Source organism: Panthera pardus, unplaced genomic scaffold (genome assembly GCF_024362965.1).
Source record: "Panthera pardus isolate Hobbes unplaced genomic scaffold, ASM2436296v1 HiC_scaffold_15, whole genome shotgun sequence".
NCBI classification, from domain to species: Eukaryota; Metazoa; Chordata; class Mammalia; order Carnivora; family Felidae; genus Panthera; species Panthera pardus.
In genome coordinates, this window is record NW_026526710.1 from 2,917,755 (window position 1) to 2,939,474 (window position 21,720).

At 50.2% G+C, this 21,720-nt stretch overlaps 1 protein-coding gene across 1 annotated transcript in view; it reads left to right on the forward strand.

Moving 5' to 3' along the window:
- CAMKK2 (calcium/calmodulin dependent protein kinase kinase 2) overlaps positions 1-20,539 on the forward strand; it is a 32,432-nt gene extending 11,893 nt beyond the window's left edge. Inside the window, 10 exon segments of the mRNA XM_019467515.2 lie at positions 2,924-2,945; positions 3,095-3,183; positions 4,376-4,575; positions 5,192-5,245; positions 7,329-7,402; positions 7,498-7,585; positions 8,733-8,861; positions 13,971-14,071; positions 14,565-14,607; positions 17,442-20,539. Coding sequence (XP_019323060.2) covers positions 2,924-2,945; positions 3,095-3,183; positions 4,376-4,575; positions 5,192-5,245; positions 7,329-7,402; positions 7,498-7,585; positions 8,733-8,861; positions 13,971-14,071; positions 14,565-14,607; positions 17,442-17,606 — 965 coding nt within the window. The 3' untranslated portion in view covers positions 17,607-20,539.
- Positions 20,540-21,720: the final 1,181 nt, after the last annotated feature.

Sequence of the window (21,720 nt, forward strand, 5' to 3'; positions counted from 1 at the left end):
TCGACAGAGTTTTTCTCTTTTTGAGGCAGCAGTGTAGAAAGGAGCTAGCCTGACTTTGGGTATGTGATTCTAGTGAAAGTCCTGACATGGTTAGTTTTTAGTTTCCAGGCACAGACGTGTGTCGAGGATAGACAGGGTAGCACATGAGACTGAGTAGCAGGTATCAGCAAGGGTCCTACAGCTGCAGGCCTGACCCCCAGATAGTGTGGTCAGTATTTCTAGAGGCTAAAAACTCCCCACCCATTGTTCAGCTGTAGAAGGGGGTTAAACTGTTAGTGACTGAAAATAGACCTGTTTCAACAGGCTGGCTTCTTCCAGGCCAACTAAATTATGGTGCTTGGGAATAAGCACAGAAATTCATGAAGCAGCTCTTGAAAGTCAAGTCTTCCATAATGAAGGTGGGATAGGCCGGAGCTGAGGGGACCAGAGCTCCTGTCTTGGACACCTTACCTTCAGTGCCATTGCTTTTGTTTCTAACCACAGCCTGAAGCCACGGCAGATCTGCCCCAGCTCAGGTTTGCCCAACACTGGTTGATGAGCCTGAAGACAGGAAAGGGCCTTAGGGAGTTAAGTTCCTTTCTGGTCAGAACCTTTAAGCTTCCTTTTTATTTTATTTTATTAAAAAGTTTTTTTTGTTTAATGTTTATTTATTTTTGAGAGAGAGAGACAGAACACGAGCAGGGGAGGGGCAGAGAGAGAGAGACACACACACACACAGAATCCCAAGTAGGCTCCAGGCTCTGAGCTGTCAGCACAGAGCCCAACACGGGGCTCAAACTCATGAACCATGAGATCATGACCTGAGCCAAAGTCAGATACTTAACCAACTGAGCCACCCAGGTGCCCCATTTTATTTATTTATTTTTTTATTTTTAAGTAGGCTCTACACCCAGCATGGAACCCAACGTGGGTCTTGAACTCATAACCCTGAGATCAAGATCTGAGCTGAGATCAAGAGTCAGATGCTTAACTGACTGAGCCACCCAGGCGCCCCTAAGCTTTATTTTTTATCTGAGGAGCTGGCTCTTTTCCCTCAACCACCTTAGCCCTTGGAGATCTTTGAAACAACCTTTTGGTTTCTTCTATAAGAAACTCCAATGTGGGTAGATGATTTCAGAACAACAGACAGCTCCAGAGTCCTTTTCCACTTGAGTTTGAAATTCACTGTGTGAATTTTTCACTTCTTAAAGGACAGCTTCATGGTCCCAGTTATGTTTGTTCAAGCAGGACAAAATTAAAATAACTATGAGACATGACCTAGTAACTCTGCTCTTAGGTATTTACACCCCAAAGAACTGAAAACAGATATCCACCCAAGTACTTGCACATGAATGTTATAGCAGCACTATTCACAATAGCCCAAATGTGGAAACAACCCAAATGTTTGTTAGCTGATGACTGGATACACAAAATGTTGCATATCCACAGTGGAATATTAGTCAGCCATAAAAAGGAAGGAAGTACTGACACGTGATAACAGTGTGGATGAACATTAAGTAAAAAAGCCAGTCACAAAAGGTCACTTAGCATATGATTCCATATATGTGAAATTTCCAGAAAAGGCAAATCCGTAGAACAGAAATCTGGTTAGTGGTTGTGGGGGAGGAGGTTGGGAGGAGGGGAATGGCTGCTAATGGGCACAGGGTTTCTTTTTGAGGGGGTGAAAATTTTCTGGAACTAGGTAGAGGCAATAGTTGCACAACACCGTGAACACTAAATGCCACTGAATTGTAAACTTTAAAATAGTTAATTTTATGTTTTGGAAATTTCACCTCTATTTAAAAAAAAATTTTTTTTAATGATTTTATTTATTATTGAAGGAGAGAGAGACAGAGCATGAGCGGGGGAGGAGCAGAGAGAGAGGGAGACACAGAATTTGAAGCAGGCTCCCGTCTCTAAGCTGTCAGCACAGAGCCCGACGCGGGGCTCGAACTCACGAACTGTGAGATCATGACCCGAGCCGAAGTCGGACGCTTAACCGACTGAGTCACCCAGGCACCCCTCACCTCTGTTTTTAAAAATGCAAAAAACAAAACAAAAAGCCCCAACAACAACTTGTGCATTCCCTGAACACAGCTTAGCTAACTTGGTGGTTTGGAGCGGGGATCCCACACACATACAGGACTGGGAAGAAGCTCACACAGTGGGAGTCGTCTACACATTGTGCGTGAATGGGAGCCAAGCAGGGACCTGTTTAAGAGGAAGGGGATGGGCCCTTGAAGGGTGAGGAAATCTCCACCCTCACCTCTTGCTCCAAGTCTTGTTTTGGATCGAGAGTCACGGGGATGAGTCTGATGGTGCCAAGTGTGGGGTGTCGAGGAGTTGGAAGAATCTACAAGCATTGTTGGTCTGTAGCCTGACACAGCCTGGCGGTGTGGAGGAGGTGGGAGTTTCTTGAACCAAACATGTTCTTGTTTCTTGAACCCAAACTTTCCAGGGGTTCTGAAGACCCCTAGGGCTACTTCTTTGTGTCTAAGTAAAGAGAAATTGGGTTGTGTCCCCTTAGACCTGTTCTTTGGCATAAGGTGTCTCGGGACCTGACTTAAGAGGACATAGTTTAGTATCACTTGTATCCCTGGAATCTCCAAGGTGTGATTGGAGAGAAGAAAGGAGCCCGTGAGCCATCCCCACCTGTGTCCCATCTGCCTGCTTTGTTTTCCCCTGGCTGTAAGGTCCTTGGCTGTTTTGAGGATGAAAAGTACAGCCAGACGGGGGGTCCCAGGGACATCAGAAATCTCTGACCCCTAGTTTCCTAAGTAAGACCTTGACCAGTTTGGGCTGAGTGAGCTGTTCCTTTCCCCGGCCCCAATATTCATTTCTGTGTTTCTTGGTGTTTTTATGGACATTAGGGAGGTAGAGGAGGAAGAGGAAGGTGGATTTCCAATTTCCCAATGTAACAGTTTACCCTTTCTCTTCCCTACAGTGTTTGAGCTGGTCAACCAAGGGTGAGTGTCCCCCTTCCTGGTGGGTATGACGCCTGAAACTTCTCGAGCTGCAGGAGCTTCTTGAGTGAGGTGGTGCTTGGTTCTGCTGGTGAAAGAGGGCGAAGGCCAGTGTGTCTGGTTTGCTTCTCATGCATGTGTTGACCTTTCAGGCCTGTGATGGAAGTGCCCACCCTTAAACCACTCTCTGAGGACCAGGCCCGTTTCTACTTCCAGGACCTGATCAAAGGCATAGAGTACCGTAAGCGGGGGCCTGTGGGAGGATTCTCAGTCAGGGGTGGTTAGCATCCCAGCTAGTGGATGGCAAGTGAGAAAGTGGAATTTCCCTCCTGGAGTGCAGGCAGATGGGTGGGAAACAGAATTGTCTGAGATGCAGTCGTGGACAGCTGCGGAAAGCCATGCCCTTGATGAGCAGAAACCCTTCTTTCTGCCACAAAAATTAAGAGCAATAGCGATAGTGGCCATTTTCCCTGGCACTTTCTGTGTGTACCAGGCACTGTTAGGGGCTCTATTCGCATTGTCCCTTATTCCCAGCAGCCCTGGGATAGGGATCCTGTTAAACCTCCTGGAACCTAAGTTTTCTCATCTGTAAAATGGGAATAAAGTATCTCTCACCAGGTTGAAATCAGCCAGTACATATTAGTAGTTCAGATTGGCAGGTGTCCTTTCTGCTTCTGGTTGTTAAACATTTTGTCCTTTAACCTGGCCTATCACGTAGTATTGTCATGAGATTTAAATGGGGTCCATGAGAAGCACTTAACATGGGGCTAGGCCCCCGACTGGGCACTCAACAAATGGAGCTGCTGGCCCTATTACTTAACTGACTGAGCCACCCAGGTGCCGCCCTGCTGGCCCTATTACTGATACCATCATCATCATCACCACTACCCCCAAAGAAATGCAGTTGAGTCTTCCAGACTGTAGGATTGTTCTCTCCTATGGGTTGACATCCAGGCAGGAACAAGTTAAGCAAGTCCCCAATCCTATTTTGTGGCCCACACTTCCATTGGATCGGCTCCAGTCATTGTTGGTGTGGTGAGCAGGTTGAGTGTTGGCATTAGTAGGTGAAAATATGTTTGACTGTCACAAGTCTTGAGACTTCTAGCTGGAAGCCAGCCAGACTCAGCAGAAACTCTCCAGGCACCGTCGGCACCCACAACTTAGACTAGCAGGCAGTTACTAATTATTATTGGCAGTCAGTGTTCCACTACTTCTTTCTGAAGATGGGAGAACTTCCTTAAAGACACTCTTTCTCCCTTATCTTTTAAAGCTGTGGGTATCCGGCAGGTTTGGGAGGGGGAGGCTGGGAGAGGCCTGGGGCTGTGAGAGAGTTGAGGGGTCCATATCTGTGTTTCTGGATCCCGTGGGCCACATAGAGCTCCTCACATGGTGTTCCTGCCTCCTCTCCCGTCTGGTGTCCGCCCTATCCCCAGTACACTACCAGAAGATCATCCACCGGGACATCAAACCTTCCAACCTGCTGGTGGGAGAAGATGGCCACATCAAGATTGCCGACTTTGGCGTGAGCAACGAGTTCAAGGGCAGTGATGCGCTTCTCTCTAACACCGTGGGCACACCTGCCTTCATGGCACCTGAGTCGCTCTCAGAGACCCGGAAGATCTTCTCTGGGAAGGTAGGTGTGGACCTGCCTGAGATGCGGAGCTCTGTCGATTTAAGGGGCAAAAATCCAACTCACACTGGCTTAAACTGAATCCACTGGATCATGTAGATGAAGAGTGGCATCCGGCTTGGCTAGATACAGGGATTCAGTCAGAAATCCATCTCTCCATCTCTCAACTGTTTTCTTGAGCTGGTTTTCTGCCCAGGTAGGTGGGTCACCTACAGCTCCAGGCTGCTTTCTATCAGCTTACCAACCTCAGAGGAAAGAACATTCTTCTTTCTGAAGAGCCCTAGCAAAAATCTTGGGGTTGGCTCTGATTGGCTCAGCCTGGGGTCATGTGCCCATCTTTGAACCAATCACTGTGGCTGGGGGAAGTGGTGTTCTTATTGGCCAGGCCTGGGTCATGTGCCTATCCTTAAGCCAATCACAATGGCTGGGGGAAGTGAAGCTCTTATTGGCCAGGCTTGAGTGGGGTGGGATCATTCTCACCTTAACTCCCTGGATCAGGAGTCAAGAAGGGGTGATTCCTTAGAGGAAGGCAAGAAGCTTTGATTCTTGGCGGGGCAGAAGCATTAGACACCCCTCACTGCCCCCTGTTCCCTTACACGAAGCTCTCTTTTTCTTACAGGCTTTGGATGTTTGGGCCATGGGTGTGACGCTGTACTGCTTTGTGTTTGGCCAGGTAACAGGGTGGGGTGTCCTGTGTCCTGAGTGTTGCTAGGCGGCCCCCTGGTTAATAGTTACCCTTGCAGGGAGACTGCTTATTCATTGAGTTGTATCATTCCATTTCCACATTTGGACCTGAATATGGAAAGGATGGCTTTCCAAATGTACCTGCCTGTATGTAGTAGTCATATCTGTGAAGAATGATCTGTTAAAATAGAAGGATTAACATGAGGTTCCAGAGGTGGTAAATAGTTGATGAAGTTAGGGCAAGAACCACAAATGTGCTACCTCTCTTCCCACTCCTGAACGAGAGACCCATATCACAAATCAATAGCTGCCCTCTTTCTTCCTGAGCTTAGGACTGCTTTGATGTGCTTCTCAGCAGTGTTCCCAGAAGTTGTTGTTTGGAGGGATAGAATTGGAATGGAAGTGAAAATCCATTTGTCATTATTGATTTAGGGAGTTCTGTCTTGTCTCTCTGTTGTTTTATATTATTGATTTTTAGGAACTTCAGTTTTTAACTCTGAAGTTCAGATTAATTATGTGAGCAATAAAAACGTGGACTTTTCCTGTCCATGAACTTGTGCTTTGTTGAGGAAAGCTTAAGAAACTGGTCTCATGGTTTATAATATCTTCCCTACCAGTGTTTGCTCAGATAATTCTTAATCATATAGCAAAGTTGAAATAACTGTGGTAAACACCCACACAGCCACACCTGCATTCTACCATAAACAATTCACGCTGCTTGCTTTATCACGTGTCTGTCCTTCTTCAACCTTATTTTTTTTTATGCATTTTAGAGTAAGTTGCTAAGATCTCTACACTTCCTCCATATGCTTCAGAATGCAGTCATCAGCCAGAGCTCATAAGTTTTTTGTGGTTCTCCCCTGCCCCCCCCCCCCCCCACTGCTTAGGGGTAAAGTCTACATATAATGAAATGTACAGATCTTAAGTGGTTAATGATGAGTCTGTCAAATGGATATACCTGTGCAATCCAAACTCTGATCTCAAGTAACTGCTCTTAATGAAATAATTTTCCTTGGACAGGAGTGGACCAGGTCCCATTCTGTGACCTTTTCCAACCTTCTGAGTACCCCACATAAAGGCTTCTTTTTCCAGCACGATACCTGAGCTCCTCCTCCTGGGTCAGGTCCTCCACTGAGTGAGAGCATTGATTGTCACCTGGGAGGTGGTGCATGAACAGGCTTCATAGTCAGCCCAATCTAGACTAAATCCCAGCTCTGCACTGCTTAAGACATGCCACCTCTGTGAGCTTCTGTTTTTCTCTTCTGTAAAATGAGAAGAGTATTTATTATTTCTTAAGGCTCTGAGAGCATCATCAGAAATAATTTAAGCATTCATTAACTCAACAGGTATTTATCAAAACACTGCTTTGCACCAGGGATGTTCCTGGGCCCTGGAGAATAAGCAGGAAGCAAGACAGATGAAAATCCCTGCCCTCTTGGAGTTGATGTTCCCAGTGCAAGAATTAAACAATAAGCAAATACAAATGTAATATAACGTCAGGCATAGGTGCTCTGATGAGAAATCACATGGCATTGAGGGGAACGGTCTGCTTTAGATAGGAGCTCGGGAAGGCCTCCCTGAGAAGGTGAGCTTTGATCAGAATGATGGGAGAAAATGAGCCATGTAGTTGTTGGTGGGAAGAACATTTCAGGCAGAGGGGCAGCCAATGAAGTATTGGTTCTGAGAAATGTCAGTACAGAGCCTGGGCCAGGTTAAGCCCTCACCAGTCACTGCTGTTGCTGCTACATCTTATGTATTGTTCTTAGTATTTATTGTTTCCCGGGCAGGTGGGTGGGGAGGAGTATTTGCTTCTGTATGAGTAGGTAAAGTAAAGCACAGCTACAGAGGAAAGTCACAGTGTGATTGGGAAGGGCTGTAGCCCTTCTGGAAGTCCATTCCTGGTTCTTCTAGAACTTGGGGGCATGGGAAGTGCTTCCTCGCTAGACTGGGCTACTGCCGGGACATTTATTTCTCTGCTGTAACCCATGTGGAGTGACGCCAGCACGTGGCAGCCCTTGCAGACTGATGTGCCAGCCAGTGACGGCTACTCTGTCCCTGACTTCTCTTCGTAGTGCCCGTTCATGGACGAGCGGATCATGTGTTTACACAGTAAGATCAAGAGTCAGGCCCTGGAGTTTCCAGATCAGTGAGTATTGCCTGTCTGTCCCAAGTCATCTTCCTCGCCAAGCCCTTGGTGGTCCTGTGTATGTTTTCCACCCTTGATGTGTCTTCCATCCCCAGGCCTGACATAGCTGAGGACTTGAAGGACCTGATAACCCGCATGTTGGACAAGAACCCAGAATCAAGGATTGTGGTGCCAGAAATCAAGGTACCTGGGGGCCACTGCTCTGCCATGGGATGTGCACCAGGGGTCTGGCCTATGTCCTCTGCTTGGAATTGTTTGGCTCAACCCTGCCTCAGCCAGGCCCCACGCCCCTCCATCCACAGTGCTGCGCCCTCCTTGGCACCACTGCCCTCCCATGCCCTCGGTGTCTGGGCCGCTAGGTGCTGGTGGTGGCAGGGTGTGGGGAGGAGGGTTTGGACTCATGTTCACTGTGATTGTGGAATTGGGATCTGCTGTCAGTGGGGCAGCCAGTGCTCACTCCGATTGGCTTGGGCTGATGGCATCCACCCTCCAGACTGGGGCCTCTGTGTGCTCCACACCCTGGCTGCTGAAGTCCTGGGCCCTTTCCTTGACCCTCCCCATCCCTTTGAAGAATCTCAGTGAGGGTGGAAGGAAATTAGTGAGCAATCTGACACCCCCAGAACCTGCTGAATTCCATTTTTTGCAGAAAGCACTGTTAGGAGAGACCCCTGTCCACCCACTACACCCTGGCCAATGCCATATACATGCACATATCTGACTCTTTAAGAAATCTAGAGGTTTCCTTCAGGAACTCCTAGGCATCTAGCTAACTAGCATTTGAGGAGAGGGAGGCCATATGGTTACAGATAAGGACTTGGACCCCAGGGGTGGGTAGTGGGATGGGAAAGACCCCTGCCTGGGTCCTTTCCTGACTGTGTCCTTCTAAGTGGTCTCACTGTGCCTCCCCAAGCCTCTCTTTCCCCTTCTGTGAAATGGGGAGGATCTGCCTGCTCTGAACAGAGCCTTCCGGGCATGAAGGAGAGTTGCTGAGGGGTGATGGGTGCTCCTTGGGCACCATGAAAGGCAGATGCTGAATCTGATCACTTCTGTCAAGACCTGGGCCAGCTGGAGAATGCAGTCTGGCGCATACCCCGGCCTGGTGGCTCCTTCCCATTCTCTGTCTCTCTGTCTTTTCCACGTTTCCTCGCATTTCGCTCACCCCCCACCCTCTGCCTGGCTTGCCAGCTCTCTTGCATGCCTGACCTCAGGCCACCACCTCTGCCCTCCCGCATTTCCTCCCTGGCTCTGCTCGCTGGCAGGGCCTTGGTTTTGCTCTCCGGCCTCTGCGAGCTGGCCGCCTGCCCCTCACCCCTCCTGTCATTCGTTGAAGCTGCACCCCTGGGTCACGAGGCACGGGGCGGAGCCGTTGCCATCGGAGGACGAGAACTGCACGCTGGTCGAGGTGACCGAAGAGGAGGTCGAGAATTCGGTCAAACACATTCCCAGCCTGGCGACCGTGGTAAGGCGGGACGGACCACTGACCAAGCACAGGGACAGCCTGAGGCGGGCCAGCGAGGACAGGCCGGGACACAGGCGGGCATCTGAGAAGCAGATATCGGGCCTGAGAGTCAGGGGATGGCCGGGTCTGTCCCTCACCCACAGCCACCAGCCTCTCGGCCTTGGTCACACACACATCAGACCAGGAGGCCCCTGCATCTTGTAGCTTTAGTTCTGTCTCCAGACAGGTCCTGTGTTACTATGCAGAGGGGTAGCTCCTCTCCACAGATCCTACTGTCCCTTCTGGAATTCCTGCTGTCAGAGCATGTCAGGTGGAGCAGGAGGAGGACCAGGGCAGGTGCCAGAGGTGGGAGTTAAAGCTGAGGTCTCCAAGGTGGGATTCGTATCTGCTGGCTCTTCAGGCTCCAGAGTGGACGGCTTAGCTAATCTCACATCTGCTGTGTGGGCAGCTACCAGGGCTAGGGGCATGGGCTCCCAATTCATGTGCTCAGGAGCTCCTGGGCCCCTTTTATGGCCTGACATTTGGGTTCTGACCCAGGAAAAACGAGCCAGAATGTGGAATCCTCAGGCTTAACCTTGGAGACTCTGGGAATCGCCCACTTGCCAATCCCCTCCCTGCCTAGGGGGGCATCTGGCTCCAGGAGGGAGACCAGTATCCTCAAGGTCCTGGGGTCAGGGCTGCAGTCCCAGGGGCAGAATCCACCCCACTATGGCCATTTTGAAAACCCTGGGGTGTGTCTGGCCAACGTCGGCCCCAGCAGGCAGGCAGGGCCCTGGGCTCTGGCCGGGGGCTGCTGAGACTTTCTACAAAGATGCAGTGTCTGGCCTCAAGTAAATGCCCCTCTAGGAGTCCAAATGCTGGCTCCTTCTCTCCCAGCTTTGCACTTCTCCCTCCTGCTTCCCCACACACTTTCTGTCTCCTTCTTCCAAAACTTGAGCCACTGGGGTGGGGCATCCATTCACATCTTCCTCCTCCTCCCTGACCTGGGACCTCTGCATGATCTTCACTGTTAAAACTCACCCACACTCACTCTTTCTCATCCACCCACTGCACCCATGTCCTGTGCCCACAGCTGGGGAGGCAGCTGGCGTCCGATCCAGGTGCCCACCATGGGTTATTTCTGTTCCAGGCCTGAGATGTTCTTGGGAGAAGATGTCGGACCCTAGGGGTCTGGGAGCAGGGGGTACAGTGATGAGTAAAACCAACATGGTGCATCCTCTGTCCTAGAGAGACAGATGCTGGGCAAACAGCCAATAGATAAATGTATAATGTAACAGGGGGGCTGCAATGTGTACCCCTAAGGGGCACTGTGTAGCCCTAAGAGGGGGATGTGGCCAGTGTGATGGGTTGGAAAAGGGCCTCCTGGAAGAAGCAGGTGTGCACTGAGAAGATGGCAGAGTGTTAACTGGGCCACGGTACTATTGGGCCGAGGGTGTTCCTGGCAGAGGGAAGAGCAAATGTGGTGATCCTCTGGTGGGAGGAAGCTAGGCCCACAAGAAGCTTTAGAAAGCCAGGCAGGACGAGGAAGCTGGGGGGACAGTGACATGAGTCTGGGCAGCAGGTGGGGCCAGCCCACACAAGACCTGAGGCCACAGCCAAGACTTAAATCTTAGTCCCAAGGGATGTGGGGAGCACGTGCAGGATTTGAGTCAGGGGAATAGGACCATCTGAGTTGGCCCTGGAAAGATCCCACTTGGAAAATGGACTGTAGACACCAGGGAGGAAGTAGGGGCTACTGTAGTCATCCGAGGGCGCAGGCTGGAGTGGGGAGGTCCAGGTCCCCTCCTGGCACCCGATGTGTTCCAGGCACAGGGTTACAGAGATGAATGGAGTACAGCACTGGCCCTCATGGGGCTTCTGGCCTCGTAAGAAAGATGGAGTGGGAAAAATCACCCTCCTGTGCCATTATGTGGTGACAGGCCAGCGCAGAGAAGCAAGAGTGGAGGCTGCACAGAGGAGGAGCCCCTTCTGCTGGGTCCTGAGGGCTGGGAAGTTTGGCTGCTTTGACAAGGCCACAGGGAGGGGGGGGTGGGTGGTCTTGCCAGGGGACCACCCCCGGCAAAGGCACAGAAGGAAGGGCCTGGTGTGTTCCAGAAGCCACAGAACATAGTCCCAAGGGAGGCACCATGAGTGTCTTGCCACAGGGCATAGCCTTCATTTTCTAAGTCTGTGTTTTCCTTTTCTTCTTTAACGACATAGAATTCATGTAGCATAAAATTAACCATTTTAATTTTTTTTTTTTTAATGTTTTCTACTTATTTTTGAGACAGAGAGAGACAGAGCATGAACGGGGGAGGGGCAGAGAGAGAGGGAGACACAGAAGCAGGCTCCAGGCTCTGAGCCATCAGCCCAGAGCCCGACGCGGGGCTCGAACTCACGGACCGTGAGATCGTGACCTGAGCCGAAGTCGGACGCTTAACCGACTGAGCCACCCAGGCACCCCAAAATTAACCATTTTAAAGTGAACAATAAAGTAGCGTTTATTATATTTACAGTATTGGGCAACCATCACTTCTGGTTCTGAAACATTTGCATTTCCCCCACCAAAGAAATCCTGTACCTGTTAACAGTCACTCTGTTCTCCCCTCCTCCGGACCCCTGGTGACCCCCAGTTGGTTTTCTGTCTCTCTGGATATGCCTTTCCTGGGCATTTCGTGTCAGTGGAATCACACAGGATGTGGTCTTCTGTGTCTGGCTTCTTTTGCTCAGCATCGTGTTTTTGAGGTTCATCCGGCTCGTAGCATGCCATTCCTTCTCATGGCTGAAGAATATGAATAGGCCACATTTTGTTTATCCATTTTTCAGATGCCGAGTGTTTCCACCTTTTGGTAAATCGGTGGGTTTTTAAAAAATGCTTAGATTTCTTCTTAGCAGCACACACACAAAAACAGTTCAGCACATAAAACAGCTTGAAGAGGCACCATGTTCTGCTTGAGGGGGTGGGGGTTAGAGCCTTTCAGGGGGCTGAAGTCTTTTCCTTGAAAATTCCTTTGCAGGACACAGCAGCCAAAAGCATCACCAAAAATGACTAATTCGCTTCCTTTCTCCAGAACCTTCCTTGGCTCTCTGGCCAGCAACAGTAGAAGTTCCAGAGTTGTATGGGTGAAAGATTTTAAGCCAGGGAGTGAGGGAATCTGATCTGGGTTTTGGAAAGGATGGGACAGATCAGTAGGGGCGAGGCAGAAGACAGGGAGGCAGAGGAAGGGAGCTGAGCTGGGGCCGCAGGATGGGACGAGGGACGGTACCTTTTCCCAAGGGATCCTCTCCTCAGGCAGGTGTTTGCCAACCAGGCAGGGGCCCAGTCTGTGTTAGAGTGGACGAGGGGGCACACCAGCAAATTCCCGCTACTGGCAGTGAACAAGCCTGCCCTCAGCGCCTCTCAGACATGGATGGACCTTTGGCACTCTCAGCTCCGTTGCCCTCCCGCCACACCACCCGGTGCCCTGGGGTGCTGCCTCAGCAGCTTAGACCTGGTCGGGTGTTTCCTGTCCTGCACTAAAACGCAGCCCCCTGAGAAACTAGTACCCTGTGTGATGCCAGTGGGAATGTACAGTGGTGTAACCGCTGTAGAAACCAGCCTGGCAGTTCCTCAGAATGTGAACATGGTCATAACACGATTCAAGAATTCCACACCTGCGTGTGTACTCGAGAGAAATGAAAGCATTTTGTGTGGAAAACATGTCCACACACAAAAATGTGTACCTGGATGTTCATAACGTTATTCACAATAGCCAAGAAGTGGAAACAGCCCCCACATCCACCTGTGGATGAATGGATAAACAAATGTGGCTTATCTGTACAAAGGAATGTTCTTTGGCAGCGAAGAGGGATGAAGCACTGATTCAAGCTGCAACAGGGCGAACCTTGAAAGCATGATGCGCAGTGTGGTAAGCCAGACACACTGTGTGGTTGCATTTGTGTGAGATGTCCAGAATAGACCAGTCCACAGAGACAGGACTCAGATCCGTGGTTGCCAGGGCCTGGGGGGAGGGGAAATGGGGTATGGGTACTGCTTTTTTTTCTTGGGGTGAAGGAAATGTTCTGAAGTTAGATAGTGGTGATGTGAATGTTCTAGAAACCATTGAACCGTATTATTTTTTTTAATGTTTATTTATCTTAGAGACAGAGTGTGAGCAGGGGAGGGGCATAGAGCGAGGGAGACAATCCAAAGCAGGCTCCAGGCTCTGGCTGTCAGCACAGAGCCTTATGCAGGGCTCGAACTCACAAACTGAGGTCCTGACCTGAGCCAATGTCGGACGCTTAGCTGACTGAGCCACCCAGGTGCCCCAACTTTATTATTATTTTTAATGTTTATTTATTTATCTTAGAGAATACAAGTGAGGGAGGGGCAGAGAGAGGGAGACACAGAATCTGATGCAGGCTCTAGACTCTGAGCCGTCAGCTCAGAGCCCAAAGCGGGATTTGAACCCATGAACCATGAGATCATGACCTGAGCCAAAGTCAGACACTTAATGGCCTGAGCCACCCAGGTACCCCTTAAACTTTACACTTTAAAATGGTGAATTTCCTACTTTGTGAATTATATTTCAATTAAAAGTGCAGCCCTTGTTAATTTGACCTGGAAAACAATAGTTGGGTTTCTCGTTGGGGTGGTCATAGATAGCTTGCACTGAAAGTAAAGGCCCAGATTTGAAGATGAGACAGGTTGATGGGCCAGGAGGGCATGTGCAGTGATGGCTCAGGTGAAACAAATGGTGCCAGATGCAGGGACACCTGGAAGAGGAGGGACAGTGCAGGCCAGCTCTTCTGGAGCACAGGGTCCCCCTGGGGCTCAGGTAGACCAAGACGAGATTAAGATAGGAGACTGTCAGAGCAAGGATTTTGGACCTTATCTTATTGACAGCCAGGGAGCCATAAATGGTTTTGGGTGCGGACTAGTCAGATTTGATGATGGCTTTGGCTTTTGTGTCCTGGGTGGGAGGGATGCTGCCCAGGGTGTTTCAAAGGCCAGTCACCAGCCACAAGCCCTGGGAGCTGTTGGGGGCTGGGAGAGAAAGGAAGAGGGAGCTAGCACCTGGGGGGTGGCACAAGGGAGGCTGTTGCCTGGAGTCTCCCCCAGGTGGCCCAGCTTCCTCCTCTCTCCTTCAGATCCTGGTGAAGACCATGATACGGAAACGCTCCTTTGGGAACCCGTTTGAGGGCAGCCGGCGGGAGGAGCGCTCATTGTCAGCGCCTGGAAACCTGCTTACGTGAGTATCCACCCGCCTTCCTGTGGGGTGGGGAGCCGGAGGGCAGCCTTGCCCAGCCCCCTCTGCCTGGGCCCATCCCTGGAACGACTCAGACCAGACCTTCCAGGAAATCAGAGAAGCTGCTGGGTTTGGGTTTGCCCCACCCCAGGCTCAGCCCACCTCCTTTTGCTGACTGCTAACCCACACTGGAGTTATACCTTTCTCAGGGAGACTTGCATAACTGGGGGAACCTCTTGACAATCAGAAAGCGTTTTTGTGGCCCAGAAGCATGCATGCTTGATGGTGGGATTATCAGCCCTGTGGTGGACGAGCAAGCCCTCTCTCTCATGTGACCCAGTGTGTCACAGCAGAGATGCCCTGCTCAATATCCCCCTGGCAGCAGCTTTGTGAAGCTGGTGTTTGGGGTCTGAGTGTCTCTGGGGTGGGGGACAGGCATCTCATAGATCCCGTGTCCCTTCTCACTTCCCTTTTCCCTCCCCTCTGGCCATTCCAGCAAAAAACCCACCAGGGAGTGTGAGCCCCTGTCTGAGCCCAAGGTAATGCCTGCCTGCCTGCGCTGTAGCCTCTGCCGGAGCCTGGGGGCGGGGGCAGCTGCAGAGTGCGGGGCACCCCCACCCAGGCGGAGGCTCCTTCCAGCTTGGGCTGCTGTGCCCAGGCTCACCTTGGGCCTCGGGACCTAGGATAAAAACAAGGGTCATCCAGGGGCTTGGACCCGATGGCGGGTCGTGCATGTGGGCTGGGCTGCGGGTGCATGGCGCTCCACCCGGAATGCCTGTGAATTCACCCAGGTCTCATGACCCAGTCTGGTACCCACACATGCTCAGTGCACGTCAACGGCATTGAAGCTGCGTCGCAGGGTCCCATGGCTGCCCCTGCTCTGGGTCCATGTGGTCAGAGCTTAGATCAGGCATGCTGTGCTCTGGGGCTGTCCAGCATCTACCCTTTCTTCTCTGATGGGTTAGGACCTAGAAAATAAGCCCTCTTCCAGCCTGCTGCAAATCAGTGTGAGAGTCCTCTGTCCCCTGGGTGGATCCGAACCTTTTCCCTTTTGGCCATCCGTCTTCTAAACACATAGCCTTGTCAGCATTACCCCACCTCCCAGGGCAGGTGAGAATTTTTGTCCCTGTGCACTGAGACGGTCCACACTCAGCACCCCTGCTGCCTCTCACCCTGCTAGTGCCTGTGGCAAGATAGAAATTCCAGTGTTCTTTCCTTTGAGTTCCACTCACTACCTCATTCTCAACTGGGAGCTCCAGGTCAATAACTGGAAAGCCATTTCTGTGTTTTAAGAGCAGCTTTATTGAGATATAATTCACATAGTAAACATTTCACCCATTTAGAGTGTATGATTCAGTAGTTTTTAATATATTCACAGGGCTCTACAACCAACACCACAATCAATTTGAGAACATTTTCGTGAGCCCCGGAAGAAACCCTGCACCCTTAGCTATCACCACTAGCTCCCCATTCCCAGCCAGTGCTAATCTACTCTCAGTTTCTATGGAGGTGCCTATCCTAGACCTTTCACATCAATGGAATCGTACAGTATGTGACCTTTTGTGTCTGCCTTTTCTCAGCGTCATTTTTCAAGGTTCAGCAGGTGTCGGTGCTTCATTCCTTTTTATGGTCAAATTCTATTCCGTTGTAGGATAGGCCACATTTTATACATCCCTTCATTAAGTGATGGACACTGTTTCCATTTTGGCTCTCAGAGTGAATGCTGCTATGACCATTCACATACAAGCAGCAGCCATTTGTGTTTGGTGAGATGGAATGACCTGTGTCACAGGAGTCAAGGGCTTATATAGGCATGCAGCGGACTGTTTACGCTCCGGGAAAGTGGCAGTTAGCAACCAGCCGGTTGTTGGCAGCCTGAGACTGCCTCCTCCCTGCTAGGTTGGTCCCCAGTTCTCTGCTGCCAGATGACAGGGTGGCCCCGTCTACTCCTTGACCTGCCATGGTGACAGAGAGTGGAAGCCTAATGAGCAGGCTTTTTTTTTTTTTTTTTTTCAAAGTAGGCTTCACGCATACGTGGGGCTTGAACTCACAACCTTGAGATCAGGAGTCGCATGCTCTACGGACTGAACCAGCCAGGTCTTTTTCTTCTCAACCTTAAGTGTTAGGGTTTACCTCCCATCTGTGTGCAAGTCTGTCATTCATTATTTTCAGTGAGCTCAAAATCACAAGATACCAACAGACTGAGATTGGCCCAGAGGGTTTTAGTTCCCCTTTATTCCCTCACCTGCAGTCCCAGTAGCACCTGGGCATTACCTGCTCTTGCCCTCAGCCTGCTGGTGGGATGCTTCGATTGTCCAGATGACCCAGCACTCGAGTTCATAGGGCTTATTCAGGTGTTGGAGGCCTGGGGCCCAAGGCCTGCAGCCGACCATCTGCACTAAAAGCCAGCTGGACCAAGCAGTGCTTCTAGGACAGAAGTGAAGGACCTGATTTGACATCTAGTTACCGCTTTCTTCCCTGGAGATTTGACCCCCTCTTCTGTGGCAGAAACATAAAAAGCCAATGAGCTTGCCTTTTAAACAGAGATGTTTCTTCCTAGGAATGTACAGACATCACGCTTTTCTCTTCCCTTGTGCAGGGACAGAGTTTCCCTCCCGGCCAGGGACATACAGCAGATGTTAGTTAGTCCAATGTGGCAAGCCCAGTGGCTTTCCTTAGATGGGGCTGTCATCTCTTGCTGGTGGCAAGGGATTCAGGCTTCTCCTCAGGGATTTTCGTTCCCAGCTCCCGTAACAGCCCAGTCTGTCCCCCCGGCAGGTCTAGCTTCAGGATACGGGCTCTCAGGGACACAGGGATGCCTTTCCTCCTTGGTCTCTTCTGCTCTGATCAATCACATCACCAAGAGGAGGGGCCTTCTCTTCATCCAAGGTGTCTCTTGGGCCTGTGTGCGTGGGGCAGTTCTCTTGACCACCATTTGCAGACATATGCAGGTTGGCCTGCTTGCTGCCCCTCAAGAAGCTCACCTTCAGGTGACTGAAGAATCTTCAATCTTAGCGTAAAGAAATAAGGTTGAGGTGGGGTGGGGGACCCATCAAGATCTCTAAAAAAAACCCGTGAACAGGCCCCAAAGCTGGTGGCACACTACTCACGTGGGATGATTTGAGGTGTTACAGGGATAGGTTCGCATCTATTTTTATATAGTTCCTTTCTATTTTTAGCAAATGATGCTGCTTTTCCATTCACAGAGGGGGTTACAGAGTCTCCTTTGAAACTTTTATATAGGCAAGAAAAGGGGAGAGCATCTAGAAGGAAAAGCCAAGTCAATGACGTTCCAGGTGGTGTGGGAACGTGGGAGACGCTGGTCAGGCCACGGCAGCCTTGCCTTAACGTGGGTTTTCTGTTCGGTGAGCAGGAAGCAAGGCAGCGAAGACAGCCTCCGGGGCCCCGACCCGCCCCCCGTGGGGGAGGAGGAAGTGCTCTTGTGAAAGGCGGTCCCCGCGCCGAGAGTTGGGGGGCCCCGGCCCCCGGCCCCCGCGCACGCATGCATCCTCTGCGGCCCGACGAGGCGATGGAGTAGCTGCCCGGACGCGCGACCTCGCATGCAGGCTGTACCCTGCGTTTCCATAGCAGCATGTCCTACGGAAACCCAGCACGTGTGTAGAGCCTTGACCGTCATCTCTGGTGTTTGTTTTTTTTTTTTTCCTTCCTTTGTTGTTTTAAAGGGGACAAAAAAAAAAAGACTTGACTCCATGACATCGACCTTGGCCGCTGGCTGGCTGAACGGGCAGGTGTGAGGAGTTGCAGACCCAAAGCCACATGCATTTTGGGACAATTGCTTTTTAAAACGTTTTTATGCCAAAAATCTTTCATTGTGAACTCAGAACCATGTCAGATATACCAAGTGAATGTGTGGGGTTTGAAAATCATGAAAAACTGGCAGAAAACTCTGGCGGTGTGGGCTGAGACCACAGAGTTAGTTGCTGCGTTTGAAAGGGAGAGGAAGAGGGGGTGTGATTCCTCCTACAAACCCTGAAACCCCCGAACTCCAAGCCAGTTGGCACCTTCCAGGACTGTGGACTCACGGAGTCAGGGCAGGGCCAGCCCTCAGTAGCTGCAGGGAGCTTCGATGCAACTTATTTGTAAGAAGGACTTTAAATTTTTTTATGGGTGGAATTGTAGTCAGGAAAAGGGAAAGGGCTTGAAGCTTAATTGCTTCACAAAGGGGGATTTTCCACCCCCAGATGGGTAGTCTGTGCTTGTTTGGGGAGGGGGGAAAGGGTTCACCTAAAGGACTGATGGTCACAGCAGGTTTCTGAAATAGTTAACTGAGCTCTGGTAAATCTCTTGTTAAATTACAAAAACTTCAGGGTGAAATCCTACACTTCCATGTACATTACATGGCTTAAGAGTAAACAAAATATTTTCAATTCTCTAACAAGACTGAACTCTAGAGTAGTTCAGGGGTCATTTCGAGCTTCCAGGATATGTTCCCCGGCTTCAGGCATGTTAGATCCCAGTTAGAGCCTCTGGCTGTATATTAGCAGTTTAGCTTGTTGGTAACTTGTGTATTCTAGAGACGCCAAAGTTCTGTTTTCTTAAATACTAGCTGATTGTTGTAGTCCGTGAAACACTTAGTTTCTGGGGGGCCAGTTATGAAATACTTTGATTCTCATCCTGACAGGCAAAGTTCTATTAGGATCTACCCAATAACTCTGGGGCACCCTTTTAGAGAAGATTGTTGACACCCAGAGCAGTCCTCAGGGTCCACGAGGACCAGGGCTTGGCACAGGGAGTTCTGTTTTGTAGCCAGAAGTCCAGAGAGAAAAGGTTTACCTTTTTGACTTCCAACTAATACTGGGAACTTTCATTGCTATTCAAGTGCAACTTTTTCCAGAGCCAGACACGGGTGAGTGTGAAGTTCAAGGGGGAGGAAAACTAGAAGGCCTTTGCCCTGGGAAATTCCCAGTGCTTTGTGGACTCTGGCTTGGGGGAAATAGCGTCAGTAACTGGGTCCAGAGGCCATGCTTTTCTGTAGTTTCCGTCTGATCATTATTGGTAGGAGGACTTCTTGGAGAGAGACAGTGAAGCAAGGCCTTCCTGCCCTTGCCTGGTTTATTCACGGAACCTGAGTGTTAACTGGCTTCCACAGATCTTCGTAAGCTCTTGAGTGTCATTTATTTAGCCAGACTTTTCTTGATATCTTGCAAACGATACAGAATTAGGGAATGCTGGTTTCTAAGAGCAAAGGACACCCATCAGATGAAGGGTTGTCTGGCCTGCTTACTTTCTTTTTTGTAACCTGGTACTTCCTCTCGCATTCCTGCGCTTGTTTATATATATGGGCAACACCCCTTCTGGGAGCAGATGGGGTCTGGTTAGTTTGCAGTAAGCACCTTGCGGTAGTTAAAGTCACCCTGTCCTAGGTCCCAGCCTGTCTGTGTGGACTCTGGCCTGGCCGAGTGGCTTGCCCAGGGAGGGCAGGCAGCATGTGGAGCTTCTGCGTTCTAGAACTTCTGTGTTTATACAGCTGCATCAGGCAAGACTGTTTCTTCCACCATGAAACTCCCCATGTCGGATTTCCTCCTATGGGTAATGCCGGCTGTTTAGGCGGGCGGGTGGGGGGGAGGCCCGTATTCATAACTTTTTTTTTTTTTTCAAAGAATCACCAAAGAAAGCTGTGGGAAGGAATCACTACCCCCAGAAAGTATAAGCAGAGGGCCGTACCATAAAGTGTAGAGCTACCATTCTCTCAGAGCACAAACATTGATTTTTCAGAAGCCGGCTCTGTCAGGAAAGGGGAGAACCTGTCACGGGCAGCTTTTCTAGGTGAGCCAAAGGATGCCCTATCAGTTTCTTCCATTGCTGGCTCATCCGTGGGACCAGTTTGGTATAAGCAACCTGGGCCCTTGTGCAAGTTCTTGCTCCTTCTTCCTCTGCCCTGCTCCACGTCCCCCGTCTCTTCCGCAGGCTTACCAGGGGCTCGCAGAAAGCCTTAGCTAGCCCCTCATTGGCTCTGGGGGCTGGAGAGGCTGGCTTCCCAGGGTCTGGCCTTTCCTGTGAGTCAGGGCTCCCATCCTAAAAGCCCTTTTGGAACAAGGAGGCGAATACCTGAGCATTTGGACACACAGGCTCAACCTATTGCTCTCACTCATCTTTCAAAGGGGAGCTTTGCGTTGCTGGGCAAGGAAGAACCATGACCTCCACTTGCTTCCAAGGTGCTAGGGAATGTTTCCAGGTCGTCGGTTCCCATCCTCTTCACAGCTTTATGGGCCGAGTTCTGTGGGACTGCTGAGTTTTCTATTCTGTGTTTGATTTAATGCCCGATGCTTCTGTTTTATTCCTGATCCTTTCTACTATGCATTTTCCTTTTATCAGGTGTACAAAGTTAAATACTGTGTATTTATCACTTAAAAAGTACATGAACTTAAGAGAAAAATAAGCCTTTGGTGTTTTTTCCACAGATGTTTAAGCTTCTCTGTAAACTTGAAATAAACAGCAAAATGGTGCAAAGCCTGGGCCTTTGGGGGATATTTTTGTTGGTTGTTGTTTACAGGTGTCTCTAGGACATCGTCTTTATGGGTGTTTTCCTTCCTTAGGCTATGAGATCAAATGCCCAAGCCAGGGCTAATGTGTTCAGCATTACATTATTCATGCCCAGTATAACCATCTCCTACTATCCCGCTACTGAAAGTGTGGTCCCCGGGCCAGGAGCATCCGCATCTCCTGAGAGTGCTTTGGAAATACAAATTCCCAGGCCCCACTTAAAAAGATACCCGGGTGACTCGTGTGCATGCTAAAGTCTGAGAAGTACTGCTCTAGCAGGCTAGATTCTCCCAGTGGAGACGAACCAGATGAACAGCTCTGGGAGCCGCATTAATTGCACACGGAACACTGTCCTTTGAGCAGGCAGGTTACAGGACACATCACCCCGCGAGGTAGGTATTTAGCCCGTTTTATGGATCATCACCTGTAAACTGAGGCTCAGAAATTTACTTAAGTCTGTTGTCTGAAGGCTCTTTGTCAGCAAATTCAGCGTTCTACAGAACCTGGACAGTTGCCGGTTTTCGTGGCGTCTGGAGACTGTTTCAGAACTGATGCTTCCTCCAGACTAGAGGCTGGGGGTTCCCTGTACTCCAAACGTGAAGTGAGCCCAGAGCATTGCTTCACTGGCTTTGAACCTCGGTTTTCTGTTATGAAGGGATGGCAGATAAGTTCTGAAAACTTCCTGTTCTATTGCTGCAGAACTGTGATTACTGGAATATGGGTCTTTAAGAGCAGGTGTTCCTATTCAAAGACCCCGCTGAGAATCTGATGAAAGCTAAAAACAATGCACACAGGTGCATCCCTTTGCTGAGTTTTAAGGGTTCCTGAGACTCCTGAAAGTCCATCCACGCGTGCAAGGGGAAGCAGCAGCACCAGGGAGTGCCAGCACGTGGGAATATAGCTGAATACAAGATGCCTGGTGAGTAAAATAAGCAATCCCTCCCCCACCCTTCACCCCAGCTGGCTGTGGTGTTCCATCTGAGCTGAGGCCGAAAGAAGTGGCCCCCAGTCCAGAAACTCCGTTCTTAGCCTGTGAGATGAGAAGCCATCCCTAAAACGTCCACTTCCATTTGATCCACGTGTTCAGGCAGGCGTTGTTTTCAAAGAGGCAGCACGAACCAGAGCTTTTTATTCAAAGGGGTTCGGTA